The sequence below is a fragment of the Stegodyphus dumicola genome, chromosome X1, assembly GCF_044657685.1.
Source record: "Stegodyphus dumicola isolate Sdum_Otavi_A_Nest chromosome X1, ASM4465768v1".
NCBI lineage: Eukaryota > Metazoa > Arthropoda > Arachnida > Araneae > Eresidae > Stegodyphus > Stegodyphus dumicola.
This window is the reverse complement of record NC_140780.1, coordinates 111,797,915-111,822,172: the sequence shown is the minus strand read 5'-3', so window position 1 is coordinate 111,822,172 and position 24,258 is coordinate 111,797,915. Positions and strand designations below refer to the sequence as shown.

The 24,258-nt window shown below is 33.3% G+C and overlaps 1 protein-coding gene across 3 annotated transcripts in view; it reads right to left on the bottom strand.

Annotated features, from left to right (window-relative positions):
• Positions 1–24,258, bottom strand: part of Cdep (Chondrocyte-derived ezrin-like domain containing protein) — a 295,887-nt gene that overhangs the window by 171,860 nt on the left and 99,769 nt on the right. For all 3 annotated transcript variants that reach the window (XM_085807133.1, XM_085807131.1, XM_085807132.1), the window contains 3 exons: positions 14,292–14,452; positions 10,612–10,686; positions 3,501–3,784 (listed from right to left, as the gene is read on the bottom strand). In XM_085807133.1, coding sequence (XP_085663259.1) covers positions 3,501–3,784; positions 10,612–10,686; positions 14,292–14,452 — 520 coding nt within the window. The remainder of the gene's footprint in view (positions 1–3,500; positions 3,785–10,611; positions 10,687–14,291; positions 14,453–24,258) is intronic.

Genomic DNA, 24,258 nt, shown 5'->3' with positions numbered 1-24,258 from the left:
AATTAGGAGATGGTAATATAAATAAGCCCTTTGAGGATCACAGAGAAAAGATCCTCAAAAGAAAATTTAATACTAGCTGAATGAAGCCATGGAAAGCAAAGGTGGTTCTGCAGTGCTGTTTAGGATGCTAGCAGCAAAATGAAAAAAATATATATGTTCTTATAAATAAGGGATAAAAGACTGTTTGCAGCAGTGATAGCAATTAGGAGCAGAACTCATCTGCTAAGAAAGATTTTAAGTGGTTTAAGCCCTAAAACCACAGCTGGACTCACTCACTATAAGGGGGGGAACAAAAATTTTTACATCATTTTTTAACAAATTTTATGTCTCAAAACTCGGGAACTTAACCCTGCGAAGTAAATGATTTCATGTTTGCAACCAACTCTAAAAAAATTGTAACACTGATTTTATCATTGCTGATAGGCAACATTGTATAAAATTGCCCATCAATAGCTAAGTTGCTAAATACTGATTGATGGGTTTTAAATCCCAGTGAAGGGGCTGGTTCCATGGCAGTTTCATGGTTTCTCACATGCATAACATGAATACAAGTCAGTTTCTTTTAAAAAGTCTTATGATGGCATCCCTCCCCATGGTGGACACCCTTGAATGTACAGCCATAATCCCCTATCAAAAAATCTATACTGTTGAAGAACAGGTTAAAGACATAAATATGATAATAATTATTTGTGAAAATATTAATATGCATCGCATAATGTCTAGAGATACAGTTACTCCTTGCTTACACCTATAAAACAAGTTGCTTGGCAGACCTTTCATTTGAGACACAAGTGACCTTTTTCTGTAACCATTACTCATGCATCCAAATGTACAGACATAGAAAGTGCAAATGCTCAGTGATTATGATAATATTCATTTAAGAACTGAACAAGTTTTTGACTAGATGTGAAAAAAGAGGCATTAGCATAGCCTCAAAGGCTTTAGATAAATCGTACTTTTAATGGAGCATTTTCTGGTAGCAGTTTAGTCACGTAATGAATCACAGAAAAATATAAACTGTATGGTTACATATCAAGCTCTTCCAGTAAAAATAATTTTTTGAAAAGGTTCAGATTATCCAAATCAATAAATATTACAAATATATATGGGAAAAGACTGCTTTTTCAAAGACAAACAGAATACACAAAACCTCTCTGAGATTTTTAGATATTTTTTAAATCGAACTCAATGCTTGAGATTCTTTCATATAATTCAAAATAACATTTGCAGCCAAAGGACAACACTTCAGATGGCATCATTTAAAGGTTAATATTAGCAGTTAAGCTACCCCAATACGTTTCATACATACCGTTTATTATTTGCTGTTCTTCCCTTTCTGTGCAAAATATCACAGTTTCTGTAGAAGCTCCACAATTTCTCACAGTGATTCATATATGAATATAAAATATTTTATACAGTTAAAATAAATTTTTCACTAACTGCACGGAACATACAGTGCTAATGCACTTAAATATACTATAACTGAATATTAAAAATGGTGCAAAAATTATTCAACACTTTTAAAAGAAAAAAAAAATGACTAGAAAATTTTGCATGATTCCAGCATATACCCATTTCGCTCATCATACTTTCTGTTTTGGAAAGTAATTTCGTAATATCTACATAACACACTTTGAAACATTAAATTCTAATTACGTTATATTAAAAAAAAAAAAAAAAAAAAGAATTAGTTGACATACATGAAGAAGGTAATATACAGAAAAAATGTGCAAGTTGTTTTTTAAATGGTTCTTATAAAAATAAATAGCACATGATATCTGTAGGACTTTGAAGTTTACTTTAAGAGTTCGATTATCCAATTTTTTTTGAACTTGTAGGGGCCAATACAGATGTCTGAACTGAGGATGTCTGAGATGAATTTACTTGTGCACTGATCTCCTTTCCACAAGAACTATTTTTGCTTGGCGTACTAGGAATGGATTCAATTGAGCGAGTACTGCCACAGGATAAATTATCATCAAGTATCTGAGCGGTTTCTCCCTCTGAAAATGTCTCTGTATGTTCAGTGATATCTTCCAGAATATCTACAGCTTCGTTTAGACTACTTTCATCGCATGTTTCACTTTCACTTTCATTTATGACAACAGCTGTCAATGGAACTTTATTTTCAGACTGCAGTGTCTTGATAGCATTTTCATCATAATAATCAACTACATGGCTTTGATCAAATTCATCATCATCTGCAACAGTTGGATCTTCTTCTGAGGAAGACAAATGGGTATCATAAAGCCGCAAATCACTTAATTGCAGCATATCATCTAAACTGCTAGTACTATTTCCAGAGCAAAGAATTCCACTTCCAGAGGAGGAATCGGAGAGATATTCTTCAGAGCTTCGATTTAGCCACACCTCTTTTAATACTGGTTTTGGAATACCTGGTTTTGGTTCTTCAAAATTAGTACTTTTATTCAGAATTTCAGCATGGTTATAATTGGGTTCCAAGATAAATTCAGAGCTGACAGGATACTCCATAGGACTCTTCATGTCTGCAGAATCCATATCGTCAAATGAAACATTTGATAAACTGTGTTTAAACTTTGAAAGCTTCCCTTTTCCTTGTTTTTTAGATATGATCATTTCTATGCTATCAGTTAAATCATCAGTAGCAAAACGATAATAACTGCCATCTTTATTTGAAATAACATAATCCATTTCCTGAGAATCTGTTGAACTATGCTTGCTGGAAGAATGCCTAAGCAATTCTTTACTCCTTGTCGAGTCTGAACTATTTTTCTTCTTGCACTCTTTAAGAACCTTCCCAACAGAATCCTCCAAAGAATCATCCTGAGATGAAAAGCTATCAGCAGCAGGAAGCTGATTAACAGATACAAAGTCAACGGTTTTACTACGCATTAAATTTTTAACATTATGATTGAATTTATTCTTTTTGGATGTTGAAAAACAACCTGCTCTAGCAAACAATGTTGGACTACCATGTGTTTTCAGGGCATGCTCCACTTCAACTCTAAGGACAGGTTTTGGAGATTTTGGTTTGTTAGAAGGTTTTAAAAGAGATGGCAGGGACTTTTGAGATCTATCAAGCTTATGCAAAATATATGTTATATCACCATTAGCAGAATTAATTTCATCATTCGTCCCTTCACCCTCAGTACTATTTTGATTACAAATTTCTGATAAATCTTTTACTAAATTACTCAATAACTCTCCCTTTGCTACTTCACCCTCACTACCTAATGAACTCTGTTTAGTATCAAATGGTGCTTTTGAATCTGATGATATATTACAAATATGATCAGATTTATTATCTGAATGGGTCAAAATTTCTCGACAGTTTTGATAAACAACACTGTCTGATAAAGAATGCTTATGGTCTAAAGAATAAGAATTATGAGATGTATTATCAGACAAGTAATGATCACTAAAATTATCACTATAATTTTCCTCACTGTAAATACTTATATCAGGGCTATGACGATCACCTCCTACAAAATCCTTATTTAATTTGGAGGATAGCAAACCTGGAGGAAGATCTCTTCTTTCCAAATAGGAACCCCTTGAATCAATACATATGCTTCCATTGGCTATCATTCTAGAAGACTCTGGATTAACTCTAGGAGAAGATGGTTGAGATGCAGAAGTTGGTCTGGTCACCAAGGCAGAGGGCACTTCCACGTCATGAGATAAAATAACTGAACCACATGATTGACTGCTACTGACTGGCAGTAATGGCTGGGCAGAGAGAGATGTGCCAACCATTCCTAGACCTCTACGAGTCGTACTCGAGACACGCAGGCTTGTAGATCTACCATAGGTAGAGACATGTGGAAAAAGAAATAAGAATTAAAATATATTATATTCAAATACATATGTGAATGCTTTTGATTAAATGGAAATTCAAGAATAATTAGAAAAAAATAACAAATTTCATTATAATTTCCAATATTACATAGAAAAATACATACATCTGTCTACAGAAACATAAATGCACTCCCATGAAAAACACTTCAAAAAAGATTAAGCTTTGCACAACTTTCTGGGGGGGGAGATTCTTGTGTTAATCAATTAAATACAGACAGTTTAGTGAGACTGCCAGTTTGGGTCACATAGTCATTAGCTAAGTCAACACTCATGTTCAGTCCAGAAGTACTGTAGATCATACATATGGACCAAATCCATCTTCCCTGCATTCATGAAAGACCTGGAGATCACAGAAACCAAAAAATCATCTCAGCATTTTGCAAAAGATGCCTCTTGATGTTAGCTGTCTGTGAGGGGCCATGTGTTATTTTAAAGGAAAATGGTATGTGGAATGCACAAATGGCACAGTAGTACAATGAATTGCTATACCCCATTAGCATATCATATTCGCACATATCTGTCATGTACACCAGAAACGATCAGTTTTATATCCCACAGAATACTGTCAGATATGGATTGTAGAGTCACTAATGCATAATATCAGACACCTGATTCTATGTATTGTGATGCCTATCCTGGTGCTCCAGTCCCATTTTAATGAGTCAAATTATGTTCTAACTACTGTCCCTAAATATGGCCCACAGTTCCTGAATCTAAAGTTTCTAAAATCATATGGTCTAAAGCCCTATCAGCTGTAGAGAGGTTTTGATTAAACTTTTAATAAATTAACCAGCTGAGTGACATGGCCGCACTTATCCAGTAATGAAATATTTTGTCACCTAGTATATACTTGCTTATAAATTAAAATACATTGACTTCCTCCATCCTTTATTAATGTAAATACCATCTTAATGAATGGGAGTTTATGATAATAAGGACTAAAATAAGCAATTATATAAATTTATCTTATAAATGCTGTTTAAATACAGGCCTTTATGAGCATATTCATAAAGCTGTGCTATTCAAAGGGTTAGACGGTTCAATGAAAATGTCACCCCATCGTCTTTATCCCAGCAGAGAATGTGACAGAAGCTAGGAATTTCAATAGTCTTGATGAAATTTCAGAAGTTAGCTCAGACATTCATTCCTTTCCATTCATGGCACTTTTAACTGATTTTACTTAATAGAAACTGAAAATGAACATGGTGCTGTGATAAAAGTTTCATGGTGTTGCATTTTTATTGTGAAAAATAACATTTTCCAAAAAGAATGCATTGCAAAAAATCATCACATAAAAATTTCTTTCAAAATCATATTAACTAAATATAAAGTAAAATGTAAGGAAATTTTTATTGTTTTTCAAATGTTGCAATTATTAACATTTTAAAGAAAATTTTATGAGAAGAAAAATGCAAAGGCACTGATGTCAAATTTAATATTCATGCTCCTTCCCACACAATGCCTGAAAGTCATATTTGCCACATTAATTTCTTTAGAGAAACACTTGGGATGGATAATTTGAATAAGCATATCTGAAATCAAGTGCTCCATTGTTTAAAAAAATTAGCATTGTAGGCATCATAGTGGATATAAGGATAATGCTATCAAAATATGGGCAGTCAACTGTTGGTTCTGAAAGTTTGGATAAGGAGATCTGACTCTGAAACATGAAGCAAGGACTGGACAACTATCAAAAGAGATGATGATGTCTGTCCAGAACACCCAACACACTGCTCAAGAGGCTGCAAAGACACTTAGCCTTCCCAAACCAACAGTGCACAACCACCTGGAGTGAATAAGGTATAAGAGCATGTATAGAGTTTAAGTATCCTATCAACTGTGTACGATTAGCTGCTGCACTAACAAGAAAGTGACCTGCTTCTCAGAAGACTAGTGATTGGTGATGAATCCTGGATTCCAAATAACAATGTAGTATCAAAATGGACTTGGGGGGGGAACTGCAAAAAGCAGGTTGCAGCAAAGCCTGTCTTCTTGCTAAAAAAGGTTTTTGCTCTAGCAGAATAACAAAGGAGTTCTTTTTTTCAAGCTTCAGAGAGCAAACCCTGCTACATACTTTCATCAGCAAGAACTGAAGTAGGTGGTCAATTCAAAATGCCTCAAACTTGCAATGTGTACAGTTCTTATATTTTCACCATGTCAATGCCAGACCTTATGTTTAATTGAAGGTGAAAAGAAAGTTCCACTAGTTTCAGTGAGATGTTCTCTCACACCCACCATATTCTCTGGACTTTGCACTGCCCAACTACTACTTACTTCAGTCCTCAGAAAACTCTCTTCATAAAAAACAAAAGAGAGTTCTTTGACTTGGAAGACTTCTTTGACAGAAAGTTGCTATCCTGTTTTCATCAAGCATTATAAAGCTCCCAGAATGTTGGAAATGAGCAGCAGGACCAGATGAAAATTACATAGCAGAATAAATAAAGCAGGCAACAGAAATTTGGTGAAAATCCATGTTTGTTGTGACCTTGGTGCTAATCTTTTCAAAAAAATTAGTATGTGCTGTAAATACATAATTTTCTAAACTCTCATGCAAGTTGTTCATGTTAAAAAAATGTTTAAAAAAGGGAAAAGGAGTGCAATATATTTTCTCAAAGTTTTATTAAAATGCAAGAGACTATAAACAGAAAAGAAAACTCAAAACACAGGATAATATGATAAAACACAGGATAATACAGTTGAAATCTGCTGAATTACTTTTGTCTATACAGGATGAGAAGAAAAATCTCTCTATTTTGGAACAGAAATGGCAAATGATTGGCATAATAATATCATAGCTGCCAATCTTGAAATCTTAAGACCCGGGAGGTATTTGCAAGAAAACCAGGAGAAAGTGGGATGGTTTTTTGCTGCATGGAGACACCATTATGCTTGGCGATGATTATAGATTTAATTTAAGCGCGCTAAAAATGTTGACAAAAAATTTACCAGAAATTTCTTTCCATATGCTAAAAATAGATTTTGTTGATGATACTCATATACCCAAAGATTACATTTAGGGCTATTTGAATTATGAATAACTGATTTGTTATTCACATAAACCCAGAACCAGCGCCAGAGCTCGTATGGCTGCAGCGAGTCTCAGAATTTAGAACCCACAAAGACTGCATCAGGCAGTAAAATATCTTATGCTGGCTCTCAATAAGGTTTACGTATATGTGGGAATTTATTTATTCAGAATTCTGATAAGCCTTACGCATGTGCAAGAAATAACTAAACTAATACAATTCAGGCTTAATTGTCTCGGCATGCGATAGAAGCAAGATAAAATTTAACCCCTTAACTGCTGTGGGCGTATATATGCGCCTTGCTCAGCCGATGTGTTAACTGCCACAGACATATATATATGCTCTTCCAAAATACTATCATTTGCTTTGCGTTTCTACCCGTAAAATTATTCGAAAAGCTTTGGAATGCAACACCAGAATGACCTTGACAAAGTATGCGAAGGAGGATACTATTTCAGAGATGGTGGGGAGAAGCTGGAGAGAGGGATGTGTCTAAAGCTGTGAAAGTAATGACTGTGCGGTATTGGCTGGTGTTGTTTGAGTAAAATATATTTTTTTTATTCTGTGTCTTCCGTTTTCGTTTACTTTTTGAAGTAGGTTCCAGGAATAAAGAAAGATATACCAGATGTTTCAAACCCATTTACCTTTTTTTGATGAACTGCCTATGCTTCATATTTTTACTAAAACTAACCGTTTTGTAGACGAGTATATGAACCAACACCCTGTAGACGAAAAATCAAAAACAAAATCGTGGCATTCAACCAGTTCAGAAGGAATATATGTATTTTTAAGCATACTGATTTTGCAAGGTATAACAATGAAACCTGATACTGGTCAATGATAACAATGAAACTTTACTGGTCTAAAAATGAATTGATCAAAACTCCATTTTAGGGACATTTTTTATTATAAAAACATCATTTGTATAATACTTACATCTTTTTATTATACTTTTACTCAAAACATTAAATTTCGTGCATTCATTTTTTCTTTTATTCTTTATTTTGTGAAAGTAAACAGTTTTTAGAATGTAAAACTTGCACTTGTTTTCCCCCTAATGCATAGCAAAACTATGTGCGCCTGTGTGAAAAACTGTGGCACTGGGAAAGGAATCTTGTACATTTTCTGCGGCAGTTAAGGGGTTAACGGAACAGCTTGTCATTACTCACCAAGCTCATGATGCACAGCCAAATATATATAGTAAAGGATAGCCAAATTTGATGATAGCCACTCATTTTAAAGGTTTTCGGATATCGCAAAACAAAGGAGAAATTTACAATTAACGGAATTTTTAAAGAAATGTGGAGAAGAGGTAATAAATGAAGATGATATCTTGAAGGGTGAAAGCTGTAGTATGGTTCTAGATCCAGAAAATACCGCTACCGATAGTGAAGAAAGTGAAAGAGAAGTTAATGGAAACGAGAAAATTTTTATAGACAAGTTAGTCGGAATTCTCGAAACAGCAGTTACAGGACTTCAACAATGTAACTAAACAAGAGATTATGTCTGTCTACAGAATTAAAGAGAAAGTATTAGCACAAAAAATGAAGCAACTTTAAACAATTTACATTGAAAGAAATGTTTAATAAGTTAAACAAATAAATATTAAGCTTTTATTTTTGTAAACTTTGATGCCCTTTAGATCATAAATACTTCATTATTTCACAAATTGCGATTTCATATTTTTAATTTTATAATTTCTACATACCATCTTACTAGATTTAAACTGATGATCTATTATCCAGAAAAATCTCAAATCCGGAATTACCGAAGTCCCGACGAGTCCGGATTTGGGACTTTGTACTGTATAAGCATTTAATTGGATACTCTAGATTTATGTTATTTGGATTATTTATTTATTTATTTAATGTTTGTAAGCTTTTTTTATTGAGAAAGTGCTGAGTAGTGAAGGAAAGCGTTTACTTATTCAAGTACTTTTAAATACAATGAAAATAAATTATTAATGTATTTAATAGCTGTGTGGATAAACTTAGTAATATGCCATATATTGAAGTAAATATTTTTATTATAAAAATATTGACTTAACTTAAATCCTCACACAAAAGTCTACTAATGTGTACAATCGATTAAGATAACTCAGATCAAATGAAATTTAATAAAAAAGATGAATAAATGTAATTTTAAAAAATGGAATTTGTATAATTGAAGATTCATCAGTTCACTAAATTTCCTTTATTGCTCTGAAACATATTTCTTAATAAAGGCTAAAAATTAAAAACCAGGAGATTGTGTGATGAAAAACTGGCACAGTTTGCAGCTATGCATTATTCATTTTTAATGCTCAAATGAAAGAAGCAAGCAGTTTGTCATTATCAATGTAGCACGATTTATTACCACTGTTTGAAAGAAATGTAAAAGAAGTTTTTGCATATAGTAGACACTGAAATCAATATACATTTAGTTTAAAGAATGACAATATTTAAGTTTTCAAACTTCCTGGTATATATACTCTTGAAGTTAATTTTTGTACAGATCACCTTATCCTATGATAATTTGAGTCACAGAATCGAAATATAGCAAAAAAATATCCAAGTTATTTCAGAAAAAGTCATCTACATAGCTGAGTGGCTCTGTAGATGACATAACCCTCTCCCAGCATCTGTATGCTAATGAGGAGGGAAAACTTGTTGCAGTGTGTTAAGCCTATGCAATAATGTGGTTGATTGTTTGCATTGGTGAGCTATTCAACTCTGTTCATTGATTGGGGCTAGTTGAGCCAATTGAACACTTGTGGCACGAGACGTTGTGGATGACAGAAGTGACGTAGTCCCCAGGTGAGCAGGTGGATGAGGTATGTGTTCCTGTCACTTCCACAACAGAGCCACTATGAAGACTGCAGGGCTATCCCGCTGTTGTTCCATGCTTTTGTTGTTAAGTGGAGGGTTTTCTCATGGCAATATCTATGGGTCGAATCAGAAGTGCGATGTAATAGGAATGGAATCCTCTACCACTAGGGCAAAAAAAGCTCTTGTGAGCTAGATTAAAAAATTCTGACTTTCAAATTTGTGAGCATTAAGTGGTTCTTCAAAAACAGTACCATCATGCCATGTAACCATCAGTATTTGGTTTGAAATACTGCCTGCAGCTAGGCATGAACATCTTTTGGCCTGCATAACTATATATTCATCATTCCCTGGCAATGTTTCCTGTGGAAGACTACTCATTTTCTTTCTAACAGCACTTATCTTGTTTTGGAGAATCTTTCATACACATAGAGTAAGATTAAAAGATATACCAAAATTTTTGGCTGAACTGAAATTTAACCATTTTTCCAGCTTAGTATGTATAACATAATTTGACATGTTCTAAAAGAAACTGTGTCTTCTGTAATACAATAACAATTTGTTAGAACTTCATAAAAAGTGTTTCACACATGTTTCCTATTTCCTATCTTTACCTGGAAAAATTGCTTTTATTCCATTTAAAACTTTTAAGTCACATACTGCATCACTAGTTAAAAATTTACATATGACTGTAATTTTACTACTCACCTTTAATTACATAACCCTATAAACTTTGCATTGCATTTGTTGCATGCCATCTCATGGAATGCTGTTAGTCCATAAGTTTTGCAAACCAGTGCAAAATAAATGCACACCTCTTTTGCTTTTATTTTTATTTAGTTTTGATAAGTTTTTCCAGTAGACACTGTATAAAGCAATAGAATCACCGAAATATAATTCAGAAATATATTCATCAATCATTCTAATTTTTCCATGCTTACCTTTGAAATGGTTGACGCTTGACATAGTTCTCCCTGACATATTCTACCATCTGCTTTTGCGTCCGACCACTATATCTAATGGAAAGGTAAAAATATCTAAAGAATAACGATCATCCAAATTGTCAATATAAAAATTTAAATATCTGTGTATTGCATTTAAAAAATACTTAAAATTACGATCTAAGATTTAGATTTATTACATCAAGCATAAAAAAAAATCTATCACACATTTTGGTACTTTTCCGTTTTGCCAGCGCAAATCTCGCCAAGCAGACTTTGTTGACGACAACATACAGTATACAAATAAAAAATGTTGACAAAAGTTAGTTCTATGAATTATTATTTTGAAGGCATAAACATTTTAATATGTTTTAAAATTTTGTAAAAAGCCAATAAATAAAGACAATAACTTTGTCAACAGACATTAATTTAAGAATTTACTATGCTTTCATGGTTCAACATCCTGATTCGCCGGTTCTTATCACGTGACCCCTAGTGATCTCATCTCACGTAAACTGTGCTTTAAAAATCTAATTCTCTCAGTAATTAACTACATTAATTTCAAGTTAAATCTTAATTTGGAATACTAGTTTAAATGCAAGAATTATTTCAGTTCATACGAATAGCTTACTCAGAAATTATGTGAAACTGTAGTGCTTTACTTCACTAGCGCATTCTCATTAGAATTGATGAATATTTTGCTCTTGATTTTGCCTTCCTCACGGACTGGAGGAAACGGCGTTCGCCAAAGATCTCCTCTCCTTTAAGCAAGACTGCTAAAGATTTTGCCTTTTCTTTATTTTTGCTTTCTGGTGAATTGCATCCTAATTGTGTGATTGCATCCTAATTGACTTAATTACCACAAATGGCCTAAGGGCATAAAATTGAACTGTCTGGTAAAAATTCTATGTAATCGTATGCCAGTATTGAAAGAAACAATCAATCTGATAAGAAATGGCTGTGACTTGTTTTGAAAATGAAGCATAAAAGGTTACCAGCAAAGATATTCCGTTTGGCATCAGTTGTACCATTATTGACTACTTTATTGTTTGTGCTGGCAAAACGGAAATGTACCTACATTTTATATTTTCTACACACTCTGTATATTATAACAGAAAATACAAAATCTTAATCGAAAGTCTTACCAAGTTAAAAAATTAATATCAATATTACCTCACACTTGAAGTGGAAGGAAAATCAGAGCTTAGTTCTTTAGAATAATGTGCTAATTACCACATGAAATTAACATGTTTGATGTTAACTGACTGAAAATTCTTTATTATGCGAATATATGAATACTAGAAATTTATTATACATACAATATCATTTAAATTTTTATTTTAAAAAACATTCCTAATTTTATTTTAAAAAACATTCCATTAAAAATTAAAATTATACCGCACTTTATTTAGAGTAGCTTTTCTTTAAAGTAGTAAAATACAAAAGGGACCGTAATTAAACAGCAGCCATTTTTCTTGATAGCCACAATTTCTTTGGGACAACAACTTAATTTGGTGCAAACATTTCTTACACACTGATATGATTTTCAGAAGAACAAAAAAATGCCTTTGCCAAATAAAAATGTCATTTGAAGCTGCATTTTCAAAGTAAATCAAAGGAACTAAGAGATGGTCTATATTTTATTTTAACAGTATATCCACAAAGTATATTAACCAGTGCATGAAACAATAACCCAGGCTTGGACCAACAGAAAATTCTGAATATACAAATACATAATATATGAGATGTATATTATATAGTAAATGCTATTTAAAATATGAAAAATGTTTCAGTATATAGTAAATGCCATTTAAAATATGAAAAATGTTTCAGACTAAAATTTCAATAGGATAGTTATAATTAAACAGAAGATATTTAGAACCTCACAAACAAAAATTTAATGAGAAAATCTTAGCTAAATTTGATGCAAATATTCTTTAGACAGGCAAGTCAAACTCAGTACTTCAAGTAGGCCAAAGTCATCACATAAAATCTTACCTAATACAAAAATTCTTTAAAAAATAAAAGGAACATAAGGAAATTGTGGTAATAGCTGATGAAAACCTGTTGTTTCTTCCCCAACATGTATGAGAAAAGTGGTTCACACTATATGTACTTCCAGACATGGAAAACTTACAAGATGCAGATTTCCAGCTTTCCTGAAGACACACAGGGAAATATTTCTAAAATTAGATAACCACTTCACTGAATCATTTTTACTTTACAGCTGAGTTTCACTGAATTCCTGCTAGTTGTATCTATAATTGGGCTAGCACTCTCTCAGTGTCAGTTAAGAAAGCATTTTTATAAAGATAATCCTTAACCTGACAGAGCACCTGAGGTTGTATATATGCCTCAATATTGTGTGAAATTCCAGTTTTTATTAATATATTATAATTACATACTTCCCCCCCACACACACATTGAAGCTAGGGTTGCACAAAAATTAGTCAAGGGCAGCAATTTTCAGAGACTTGCTTTAAACCCCAGAGCTTTGATTTAATAATTAATGCACTAAACGGAGAAAAATCATTCATCATACAGTTTAACGGGAACAGGCGATTAAGCAATTCTCTTAATAAAATTCATCAACAATTTTATATTGCAAATAAAAAGGTATTACACCTAAAGAAGAGCTAGTAAAGCTCCTTCACTTTAAGATACAAATAAAAAAATTTTTGTGCCCCAGCATCACTTTACAGCAAATCTGAACAGCAGAAGCTAACAAAGTTTTGAACAAATAAATAATTTAACTATTAAATATGATGTTATGTTTTTGATGAGCAGCTTATGAATTAGGATCTTTTAGATAATAGTTTAAAAAAACCATTCTAACCCCCAAAGATTTAGATGGTTCGGTTTAGTTTATTATGGCATTGCACTTTAGGGCTACCTGCCGACGGGGAGGAATGCATTCATGGGGGACTTTGTATGGGAAACTGGCTCATATACATGTTACGCATGAGGAAAACCATGAAAACACCCATGTGTGGATCACCCAGGTCAGAACTACTAGTGTTCAGCAATGATTCAGAAGGAGCTGAATATGCAGTACCTTTTGCATCCAGAGTTTCAATTAATGCAGAAAGTACTTTTAAGTTTTTGTACGGGTTAACAAAAAGAAAAGGCATTACTGTCTATTTTCTATGGAAAAGAAAATTCATTTTATTTAATCATAAAACTTAAACTATATTATTATCTATGACGGGCTGCACAGCTAGGAAAATTACTTGATAATCAGCTAGACTGTATGAACTTATTTACTAATTGGTCTTATTTGTTTGACCAGTGGTAGGCTTCCTTTGTAAGGGAAATGATTACTATGAATTTCATACAAGTGATCATTTACAGAAAATTCTCCATTCATTTTTATAGAATCTGGTAGATTTTCAAAAAATTGGCCACTTTAACGAATGCAGTTTCTTTCTTATGTCTCACATCCCTTCATTTCTAACTTTTAATACTTTCATCACAAAGTATTTTTATATTTATAAGAAGTAATTGTATCAATAAAATGACAGCAGATCTCAACGAGATGGGACCAGATGCAAAAGATTATTCTGAAAATATATATCTGGTATAAACACTTTTTAAATGTCATTTTGTGTTAAACTATGCACAGGTCATTTATACATTTTAATATGAATAAATATTCAAATACAAAGAAGAAAAAAGAATACCTGAAAGATGAACCTCGGCTAAATATTCGAGTCTTCTGACGAGGCAACCGTTTTACCTCAGAGCAACGGAAAAAGGCATGATTTTCGATGCATTTCTTCCAAAAATTTTTACATTCATTACGACTTTCAAAAACAAATTCTACTGTGTCTTTATAGTAACCCTGCATTTCAAAAAGAGATATCAATTAATATTTGATTACCAAAAATTTTTTTTAAAAATTTCACTCACCAAAAGTATTTTAAACAACAAATCTTGAATTTTAACCAAAAATTCTGGGCACTTTTTCATTTTAATGATAATGTGCATGAAGTTTTTGCAAGCAGAATAGCTGCAGCTTTGCAAACTTTTTGTCAGCTTAATGAGAGATTTAATTAATGAAGAGCATCCGTTGCATGAAAAAATGACTAAAGAATTTGAGACAAGTGGTACTTTGCAAAATCCTTCAAAAAATGAAGACCATAATCCATAAATCCTCTGCATCAAATCATACATCTTTATTTGGATATCAGCAAAACCTTTTGCATACAAAAAGATTTCATATTTGCTGTACATGATTATAGTATGGCTTTGCAGGATACAGCATGCCTTTTCCTTTTAGTTAAAACATTTCTTAATCATAATAATAAGGACCAGTTTAGCCCCCTATGTGGGAATTGGACTATTTGCCACAGCCCTTTCGATATAGCCATTTCACTGTTGAGCTGATTCGCTGTCAAGACATATTTTTCTTTATATGACTATTATGCCCTGCCATATTATTTTTAAGATTATTTAATTTAATAATTCTGTTTACCTATAATATAGTCAAGACATTTTTCTTTGCACATCTATATTATGACATTTTTCTTTGCACATCTATATCATGTATTATCTTGCCATATTTTATTATTAAGTTTATTCAGTTTAATAATTTGTTTACCTATTGTACACCTCTGATAGTCTTCAATTTTAAAAGAAAAAGCTTTTGCAACTAGATACATCATCTAGAATTATTAAAATATATTAAAATATGATAAATGATCCACAGTATTTAGTTAAATTCAAATCAGTAACTAAAAACATTCATAATTAATACAAAATATAATTATAAAACTTTAAAAATGAGAATAATAGTAAACATAATATAATGTCACAATCATTGCAGAAAGGAAATTATTCTGAGAGTTCGAAACTATTCGACCATTTTTAAGGTATATTGAGATGTATAAGGTCCTTGAGGCGTACGTCTTCAAAAAATTAAAAAAGTTAATTTCTTTGAATATTATATTATGACTTGATTTCTCGCAACTATTTTAAAATAAATTGCACGCAAAAATCTGCTCGGCAACCAAAGTTATAGTAATACATGTTTCTAAACTTTTGCAATTTGAAGAACCACATGGTTTGTTAATTAATGTTTACATTTAGGCAAATTCCTTGTATTAAAATTTTTTTAACTATATATAAAATGCTTTTGCATACAATTTTATTATTTAATTTGGATTATTTAATTATCACAAAGCACATGAGGGCTACCTGCCTTTGTGGAGGACTTTCTAAGGGAAACTGGCTCGTACACACGTTACACATAGGAAAAACCACAAAAATGCCCATGCAGCCAGCCCGTTCGTGGGATTCGAACCTCGGACCAAACTACCAGTGTTCAGCATCTTTACCGCTCGGCCACTGGTGGGCCGCATACAATTTTATGCAAATATATTGTTATGCAGGATATAAAAGTTAACTTATCATTGTGTATATATATATCAATTTTAAGAGAGTAATATGCTAATTCCAAAGTAATTTCATTTTCAATTAAGATTTCATAAAAATGTGGATTTCCAGCTTGTATGAATGATTTCATTGAACTAATTAAAATTTCAAGAAATTTTGATGAACCATGTAAATACATGTCCACAATCCGGAAAGCTCACAATCCGGACTGGTCGGGACTTCATCGATTCCAGATTTGGGATTTTTCCGGATAATAGATCATCAATTTAAATCTGGTAAGATGGCATGCTGAAATTATACAATTAAAAATATGAAATCGTAATTTATGAAATAAAGAACAATTATGATCTAAAGGCTATCAAAATTTACAAAAGAAAGCTCAATATTTATTTGTTTACTTTATTAAACATTTCTTTTAATGTAAGTTGTTTAAGATGCTTCCACAAAAAATTCAAAAAGTTCATTTTTCTTTTTCTTGTGTCATATACAGTGGACTTTCCAATGCCATACTCCTCACATAATTTTGAAACGGATATGCCTTTATCCATTTTTTGCAGCAATTCCACTTTTTGTTTAATGGACATTGAAACATGGTTTTGCTTTGTAGATCCTTTGGCAACTCCAGAAATGGAAACTCTTTTCGACATAATCGAAAGTTCAAGCTTAGTTTTTATAAAATTGCTGTAATAAGTCTGCAAAAATATAATAAGGTGGATCAAATTAGAAGATCAGGGAGCAGTGCAGTCTGCTACATTAATTGAAATGCCTTTGAATCAGTAAAGATAATTTTAGCCTAACTTAATAGCATCCATTATACATTATTGGCTGTGTATCAACGAAAGTATCAATCGTGTGTATCAATCAACGAAAGCCAAATTGTTTCGCTAAATTTTGTCTTGCTCCTATTGCGTACTGAATTAAGCCTCAATTGTATTAGTTTAGTTATTTACTATACCTATGTTTATTTTTTGCACATGCTTCAAACTAATCTGAGTCCTTAATAAATAAACTCCCACATATACTTAAGGCTTTATCTAGGCCCAGCGCTCAATACCGCCTGGTGCAGTCTCTACGGGTCCTAAATTCTGCTACAAAGTGCTTTCTTAAGTTTTAAATTTTCACTGTGCCTGAACTTTGGATCCCAGTGCTTTCCCTAAATCATAAATATTTCTCATTCAGTTTTTTTGCCACTCGGTGCTTCCCCAAATTCCAAAAATTTCGTCTTCCCCAAATTCTGCCGTCTGATGCCGGCATATTCTGCCGCCGCTTCTGGGTTTATGGTGATTAACATATCAGGTATTCTTAGTTAAAATAGCACTAAATGTAATCTTTTAGCCTAAAAGTTTCATTAACAAAATCTATTTTTAGCATATCAAAAGAAATTTTTGTTGAATTTTTCCTCGTCAACATTTCTTAGAGCATTTAAAATCTATAATCATCGCCAAGTGTAATGTTATCATAAAAGGTTGTCATACTCTGGTTATTCAATTACTAAGTTTAGACATCACTGCATGAGTTATTACTGAAGCTGTCATGTTTTGATAAACATGCAGTGATGAAAGCAAAATATAATAAATAATGACTCACCAGGTTGGCGTCAGGGATATAAAATAGGTGATTGTTTCAGTTTGAGATATATGCCAAGTAGATACTCAGCTATGGAGCCAAATTATTAATCTCACAAATTTATGCTTACATGATTGTTTTTTCTTAACAATGGATTTTATTTAGTGCCTAAGTGAAATTAAGAATCGGAATTTTTAAGTGAAAATCTCCCCATGCTTTATTATGGAAGAAAAAATCAAATGTGCATGCGTAAAGCATTGATTGAAAAAAAAAAGTTTAAGGCTTTGAGGTCTGGATTTTAGATGATACCAGATAATGGACGTCTGGATTTCGGACTTTTTACTGTATTACACCTGCAAAATTTTAGAAATGATACTATTACTTCTGTTATATCAGAGGTTTACTAGCCCATAATTATGAAATGTCATAAATCAGTTCTATTTGATATTGACATAATTTTCTAACTATGTGTAACTTCTTTATATCCCATATTTGTAGGCAATTATATACAGTACAAAGTCTGTAATCCAGACGTCCATTATCCGGAATGATCTATAATCCATACCTCAAAGCCACAAAAAAAATTTTTTGTTTATGCTTTACGCATGCGCGTTTTGCACAAAAAACGAAGCAACTTAAACAACTTACATTGAAAGAAACATTTAATAAAGCAAACAAATAAATATAAAGCTTTTTTTTTTGTACATTTTGATATCCTTTAGATCATAATTGCTCTTTATTTCATAAATTACAGTTTCATATTTTTAATTTTATAATTTCTGCATGCCATCTTCTTACCAGATTTAAATTGATGATCTATAATCCAGAAAAACCCTTAATCCGAACTCGCCAAAGTCAGGGCGAGTCCTGATTACGGACTTTGTACTGTATATTATAAACAACCTTTATTATGCATTTGCTTTCCACGTGAATACTAAACAGCTATGGCAAATCAGCTACCAGCGAAAGAGAAAAAACGAAATGGCTACGCCGAAAAGTCCTCGAACTCCCGAAGTGGCATGGCTGTCTTTACACAGTCATGAGATTTTTTTTGCACTAGGCGTCTGAGTGACAGAAATGTAAAGAAGGACTTACTTTTCATCATTACATCCACTCACTCACACGATGACTGATGATATATTTAGTCGCTTAAATGAGTTTATTACACTTCACAATACTGACTAGATAAAATCCACAGGCAGAAGTGCAGATGGAGCTCAATGAATGACTGGACACTTTTCTGAATCATGAATGTAAATTAAAGAAGTCTCAACCTTCAGTAGTTTTCAATCAGCATTACTTACAAAGAAAAGCTCTGGTTTCTAGAAGATATTAGAAAAACTACTGCAGACTCTAAATGAAGCGATTAGAATTATCAGTTTCCTTTACAGCAAATTGCTAAATTACAAATTTTTAAAGCAACTTTGAAACAATATGGACACTAAATATTATCAATTTCTGTGACACAGTTAGGTTCACAGTCTGTCATAAAGCAAAGTTTGGTCCTGCTTTTGGAAGTTTAAGTCTTGCTTCTAGAAACTAAGAGATAAGATATGACATTTTTTTCAATCAAAGGGAATTTCAGGTCAATGATCATCTGAATTCATTTTACAGTTCTCTTCAACTGGCATATCTATCAGACATTTTCACTCATTTAAATGTGATAAATCTTATTTTCAGGAAGCACAGCTTTCCAAGCTGAAGAAAAAACAGATGCAAATGCTAAAAAGTTAAAAGTTGAAGAATGCTAGTACTGAAGCAGAATTTTGAAGGATTTCCAAAACTAAACATATTTCTTCATTCTAATATAGAGCATACATTTGAAAAGGACACAATGCTTATTACTCAGCATATACAACATTTGAAATAAAGTATCTGTGAAACTTCTCTTGCCTCTGATAAAAACAATAACTGGATTGTATATCCATTCTTGGTTGACATCTTTGACAAGGATTCACATCAACAGAGAAACTAATAATTCTACAAGAATCTCTTCCAGACTTCTTGACTTGCTTATGGAAAGATTTTTCTTAACTGTCCACAACAGCCCCCAAAATTTTCTGCTTTTCAAAATTATTTCTTTCTATGACAGAAACTTTTCATCTTTATTTCATATTAAAAATAAATACATATACTGTTTGGAAACACAGAATCAAGACTGAGGCTACAATTTTCACACATAAGATATAACATCCAACCCTGTCAAATGAAGTGTGATATCACCTGTTTTATTAAAAAGTTAGTATTATAGTACTTGTTTATTTAAGATCAATACAGTCAAAAGTCGTTAATTCGGACACCCATAATCCGGACCTCAAAGCTAAAAACTTTCTGCGCATGCGCCGCGTTGGCACATGCGCACAGGCGTTTTACGGGGGCGCGTAAGACCTTGACTACTGTGCATATGCGTGTGCGCAAGTGCAGAATACGTTTTCGCCTGCGCGTTTAATGTATAACGGACGGTGTAAGCTAAAATTATCTAATTATCTATTTCAGTTAATGTTAATGATTGCGTTGTTCCTTAATCTTCGAATTGGATCCCGCTTATTATTTTTTGCAGACTGTAAGAGCAATTTTATAAAAGTAAACTTGAACTTTCGATTATGTCAAATAGAATTTCGGATGCTGGAACTTCCAAAGGATCTACAAAACGAAAGTATGTTTCGATGTCCAACAAACAAAAAGTGGAATTGCTGCAAAAAATGGATAAAGACATGAAGAATGTAACAGAGAGGTTAGTGAAAACGAAAAAATTTCGATTGACAAGTTAGTCGGTATTCTCGGCACAGCAATTAACGGGACTTAAACGGCGGAACTTTGTAACTGAACAAGAAATTATGTATGTTTATAGAAATAAAGAGAAAGTATTATCACATAAAACGAAGCAACTTAAACAACTTACATTGAAAGAAATGTTTAATAAAGTAAACAAATAAATATTAAGCTCTCTTTTTTTTTTTTTTTTTTTTGTAAATTTTGATACCTTTTAGATCATAATTGTTCTTTATTTCATAAATTACGGTTTCATATTTTTAATTTTAGAATTTCTGCATGCCATCTTACGAGATTTAAACTAGTGATCTATAATCCGGAATCGCCGAAGTCCCGACGAGTCTGGATTAACGACTTTTGACTGTATTTCCTAACTATTTGTGTTGTTTAATTAAATGTCATATTTATTTTTTAATAGAAAAATGCAAATATTGTTAAAAAAATGACTGTAGAAATAGCTTAATTGTATCTTTCCCGTACATTCACTATTTTAAAGAATACCAATAAATCATGGATTATTTATGACTGTCATGTTAAATATGAGGGTTCACAATGGAATGAGCACATTATAGGGATCTGTGGAAGTAAGAAATTAAGAATCAGTGGTCCATGCTACTGCTGCATTTTTGTATCATTTAGTAAATTAATAAAAATACATTAAAGCAAATAAAGACAATATGTTTAATTACATCATTTCATATTAAATACCAAAACAGTCTAGTGCAAGGTTACTTTTTATGCTGACTTATGCGATAATTGCACACATTTATAAAAAATATTTAGTTTCAAAAAAAGAAAGAAAGAAAAAGAAATCTGGAATCGACAAATTTCATTACGAGTATGAAGAATATTGTTACATACATATGTGTTCATAATGAATTGAATGCACATAGAACCAATGATTATATTTAACTTTTTAGTTCTGGAACTCTTTATGCAAAAGTACTCTTACTCTTCTCAGTATGACACAGCACAATCCGTAGTTACCACTTCAAATGAATAGAAACATTGAACACAACGCAATGCCGGTCGGCCAAGCTTTGCAATTCTGGTGATTTCTCGCCAAATTTCGTGACAAAATTAGTTGCTAAAACCATCGCTAGCATGCCACTGTCTTGCCAATTTCCTGAGATAGCCATTTGTCTCAATCATAGAGAATTATCCTTGCAACCCAATTTTTCATGCAGTGCTTTGCATTCTGAGATGCTTCTCATATTACTTACTGATGCAAGAGGTACGGCAATTTACATATAATCTCACTAGCATTATTTACATTTATACAAATTTTGTAACATTGCCACCTTCCCAAAGACTGCATGTCCCAGGCAGTACAACCCCTGGACAGGAAGACATACTTGGAATTAAAGCAAATCAATGCAACAATTGGAATAAATTATATAAAATAAATCAAATGCTAAATCAGCAAATAAATGCATAAATTTACACATTTATATATAAATATTACCACGATCTCTGCATACTATTTACGTCATATACACTACGGGGACTATGTATTATGGCCATAGTAAGGGGCTCGCGTATTCTACGAGGGTTGGAACTTTAATAGCGGCAACACAGCTGAAAAAACGCTACGCAACAAAACCAAAGAATATCGCGTATACCACACGTAAACTACATACCTACCTTACCTCTCAGCAAAAAGACTCATCCTGCGTACGTCACGCGCACGCGGAGTGACGGGAAGAACGGATCCTTGTATTAGCTCGCGGTTTAAAGTAAGTGTTGTCAGGATGTTTTCAAAACAAGAACAACGATGTTGGATAAAAATTGAATGTGCCAGAGATCATAGAGCACGACAGTGTCATCAAGGGCTTCAAGAGGCTTGCGGGGAATCTGCACTGCCTTACAGAACCGTAGCAAGATGGGTGAAAGACGTGGCAGAAAGACGCCAGGCCAGGTTGTCCGAGTGTCAGCGATGCAGACGTGCAAGCTGTTGCCGCACTAATAGACAGTGATCGCCGCCAAATGATTCGTCAGCTGGCTGGACAAACAGGATTAGCGCATACGACTGTGCTGCACATTCTGAAGGAAGGCCTGTCTATGAGAAAAACTGCTTCACGATGGGTTCCACATCAATTGACGGAAATGCAGAAATGGCTACAATACGATGCTGCCCGAACCCACCTGGAGCGCTATGAGCGCGAAGGAGATGCTTTTTTTATGCCGTATCATTACGCTGGATGAGACTTGAGCCCGATCGTACCACCCAGAACTGAAACGCCAATCAAACGAATGGCGTCATCACGGGTCACCACGACGTTCGAAATTTCATCAGAACCCCAGCAATGTGAAAGTTATGGTGATTTTCGTGTACGACTGTGATGGTGTCATCCTAACGCATACCGTTCCCCCACAGCAGACCGTCACTGCACAGTATTACTGCTCATTTTTTGAGCACAATCTCCGACCAGCTTTGAAAAAAAAAACGGCGACACTTTCTGCAGAACGCTCCTCTCATTTTGCATGACAATGCTCGGCCGCATGCAGCGCAAGCTGTGACTGATTTGTTCAAGCGATGGGGCTGGGAAGTGCTTTACCATCCACCGTACTCCCCAGATCTAAGCCCTCGTGACTATGACTTAATTTCTAATTTGAAGGAACCACTTCGTGGCACTCGCTTCCAAACTGTTCCTTAGATTCTTGCGGCAGTAGACCAGTCCATTCAAACTATCAACAAAACAGGCGCTGCTACCGGTATTCTGCGACTTCCACATCATTGGAAACGGGTTGTACACAATGCTGGCGACTATATTGAAGGTTTGTAAAACATGGTGACATGAATCACTTTTGTATTCCTTGTAAATAAATAGTTGCCACTATTAAAGTTCCAACCCTCGTACTTACAACTAAGGTAAATCAATAACTGAATACCACATGCAATATTAAAATAATAATTTCAATAAATAAGATACCACAAATCAAATACAAAATCAATAAATAAATTTGCAAATTTATGTGCACATAGGCACATGGTCTATGTATAGTATTTACATTACATGCACTATAGAGATTATGTATTATGGTCATAGTAAAGGGCTATAATGTCATAATGAATGACTTTAGGCTTAGAATTTGAAGACTTATGGATCCAAATTATGATGTTATTCAGGAACTTTAGGACTGTGCAAAGATCATCCCAGGGTGAACGTAGTTTAGGAGAAAGTCCTTTCTGTCGAGTCGGATTCCACAACCACACTTTCTCACCTATGCTGAACTATGCTCTCTTGTTATATCAGGTCTTCATATTCTCTGTTGTCAAGTTCATTCACTCCCAAGCAAAATTTTGCACCACTTTAAACCATGCCAGATCATGCATGTATTCCTCAGACGACATAGGTGCATCACAAGGAGGATCAAATGACAAATCAATGTGCAGACGAAGGTCACAACCAAAGACCACATATGGGATGAGGATTAGCTGGCAGTCTTATGGACACCACTGCGAGAGGCCAGTAAGAACAGAGGTAGCTTCTGGTCCCAGTACTGTTGTCTTCTGGAATCATAAGTGTTATGAAGGCTATGAAAGGTGGTTTGATTAACCCTTTCCACTCCTTAATGTTGATTTTTTCTTACTAACCAACAACTCCTTAATTCATTTACAAATAGCTAAAAAAGAGGGTCTCAATAAAAGGTTGTATTGTAACAGCACAGAGTGTGTAACAAATATTTTTTCGATTATGTTAAGTTGTACGATAGTAAATAAATACAAATTTATATATTTAACCAATTTGTTTACCTTAATTATTTATAATTTTTCAAAGTATGATGCTTTTTAAAACAATCTCCTGGATAAAGACCGGGCTTCCTATCACAAGTATCATGATAGAATGTTGCTTCTTTTCTCTCTCCTTTGACCTTCCAGTTGAAACATACCATACAGTCCTTGTGTTTTTT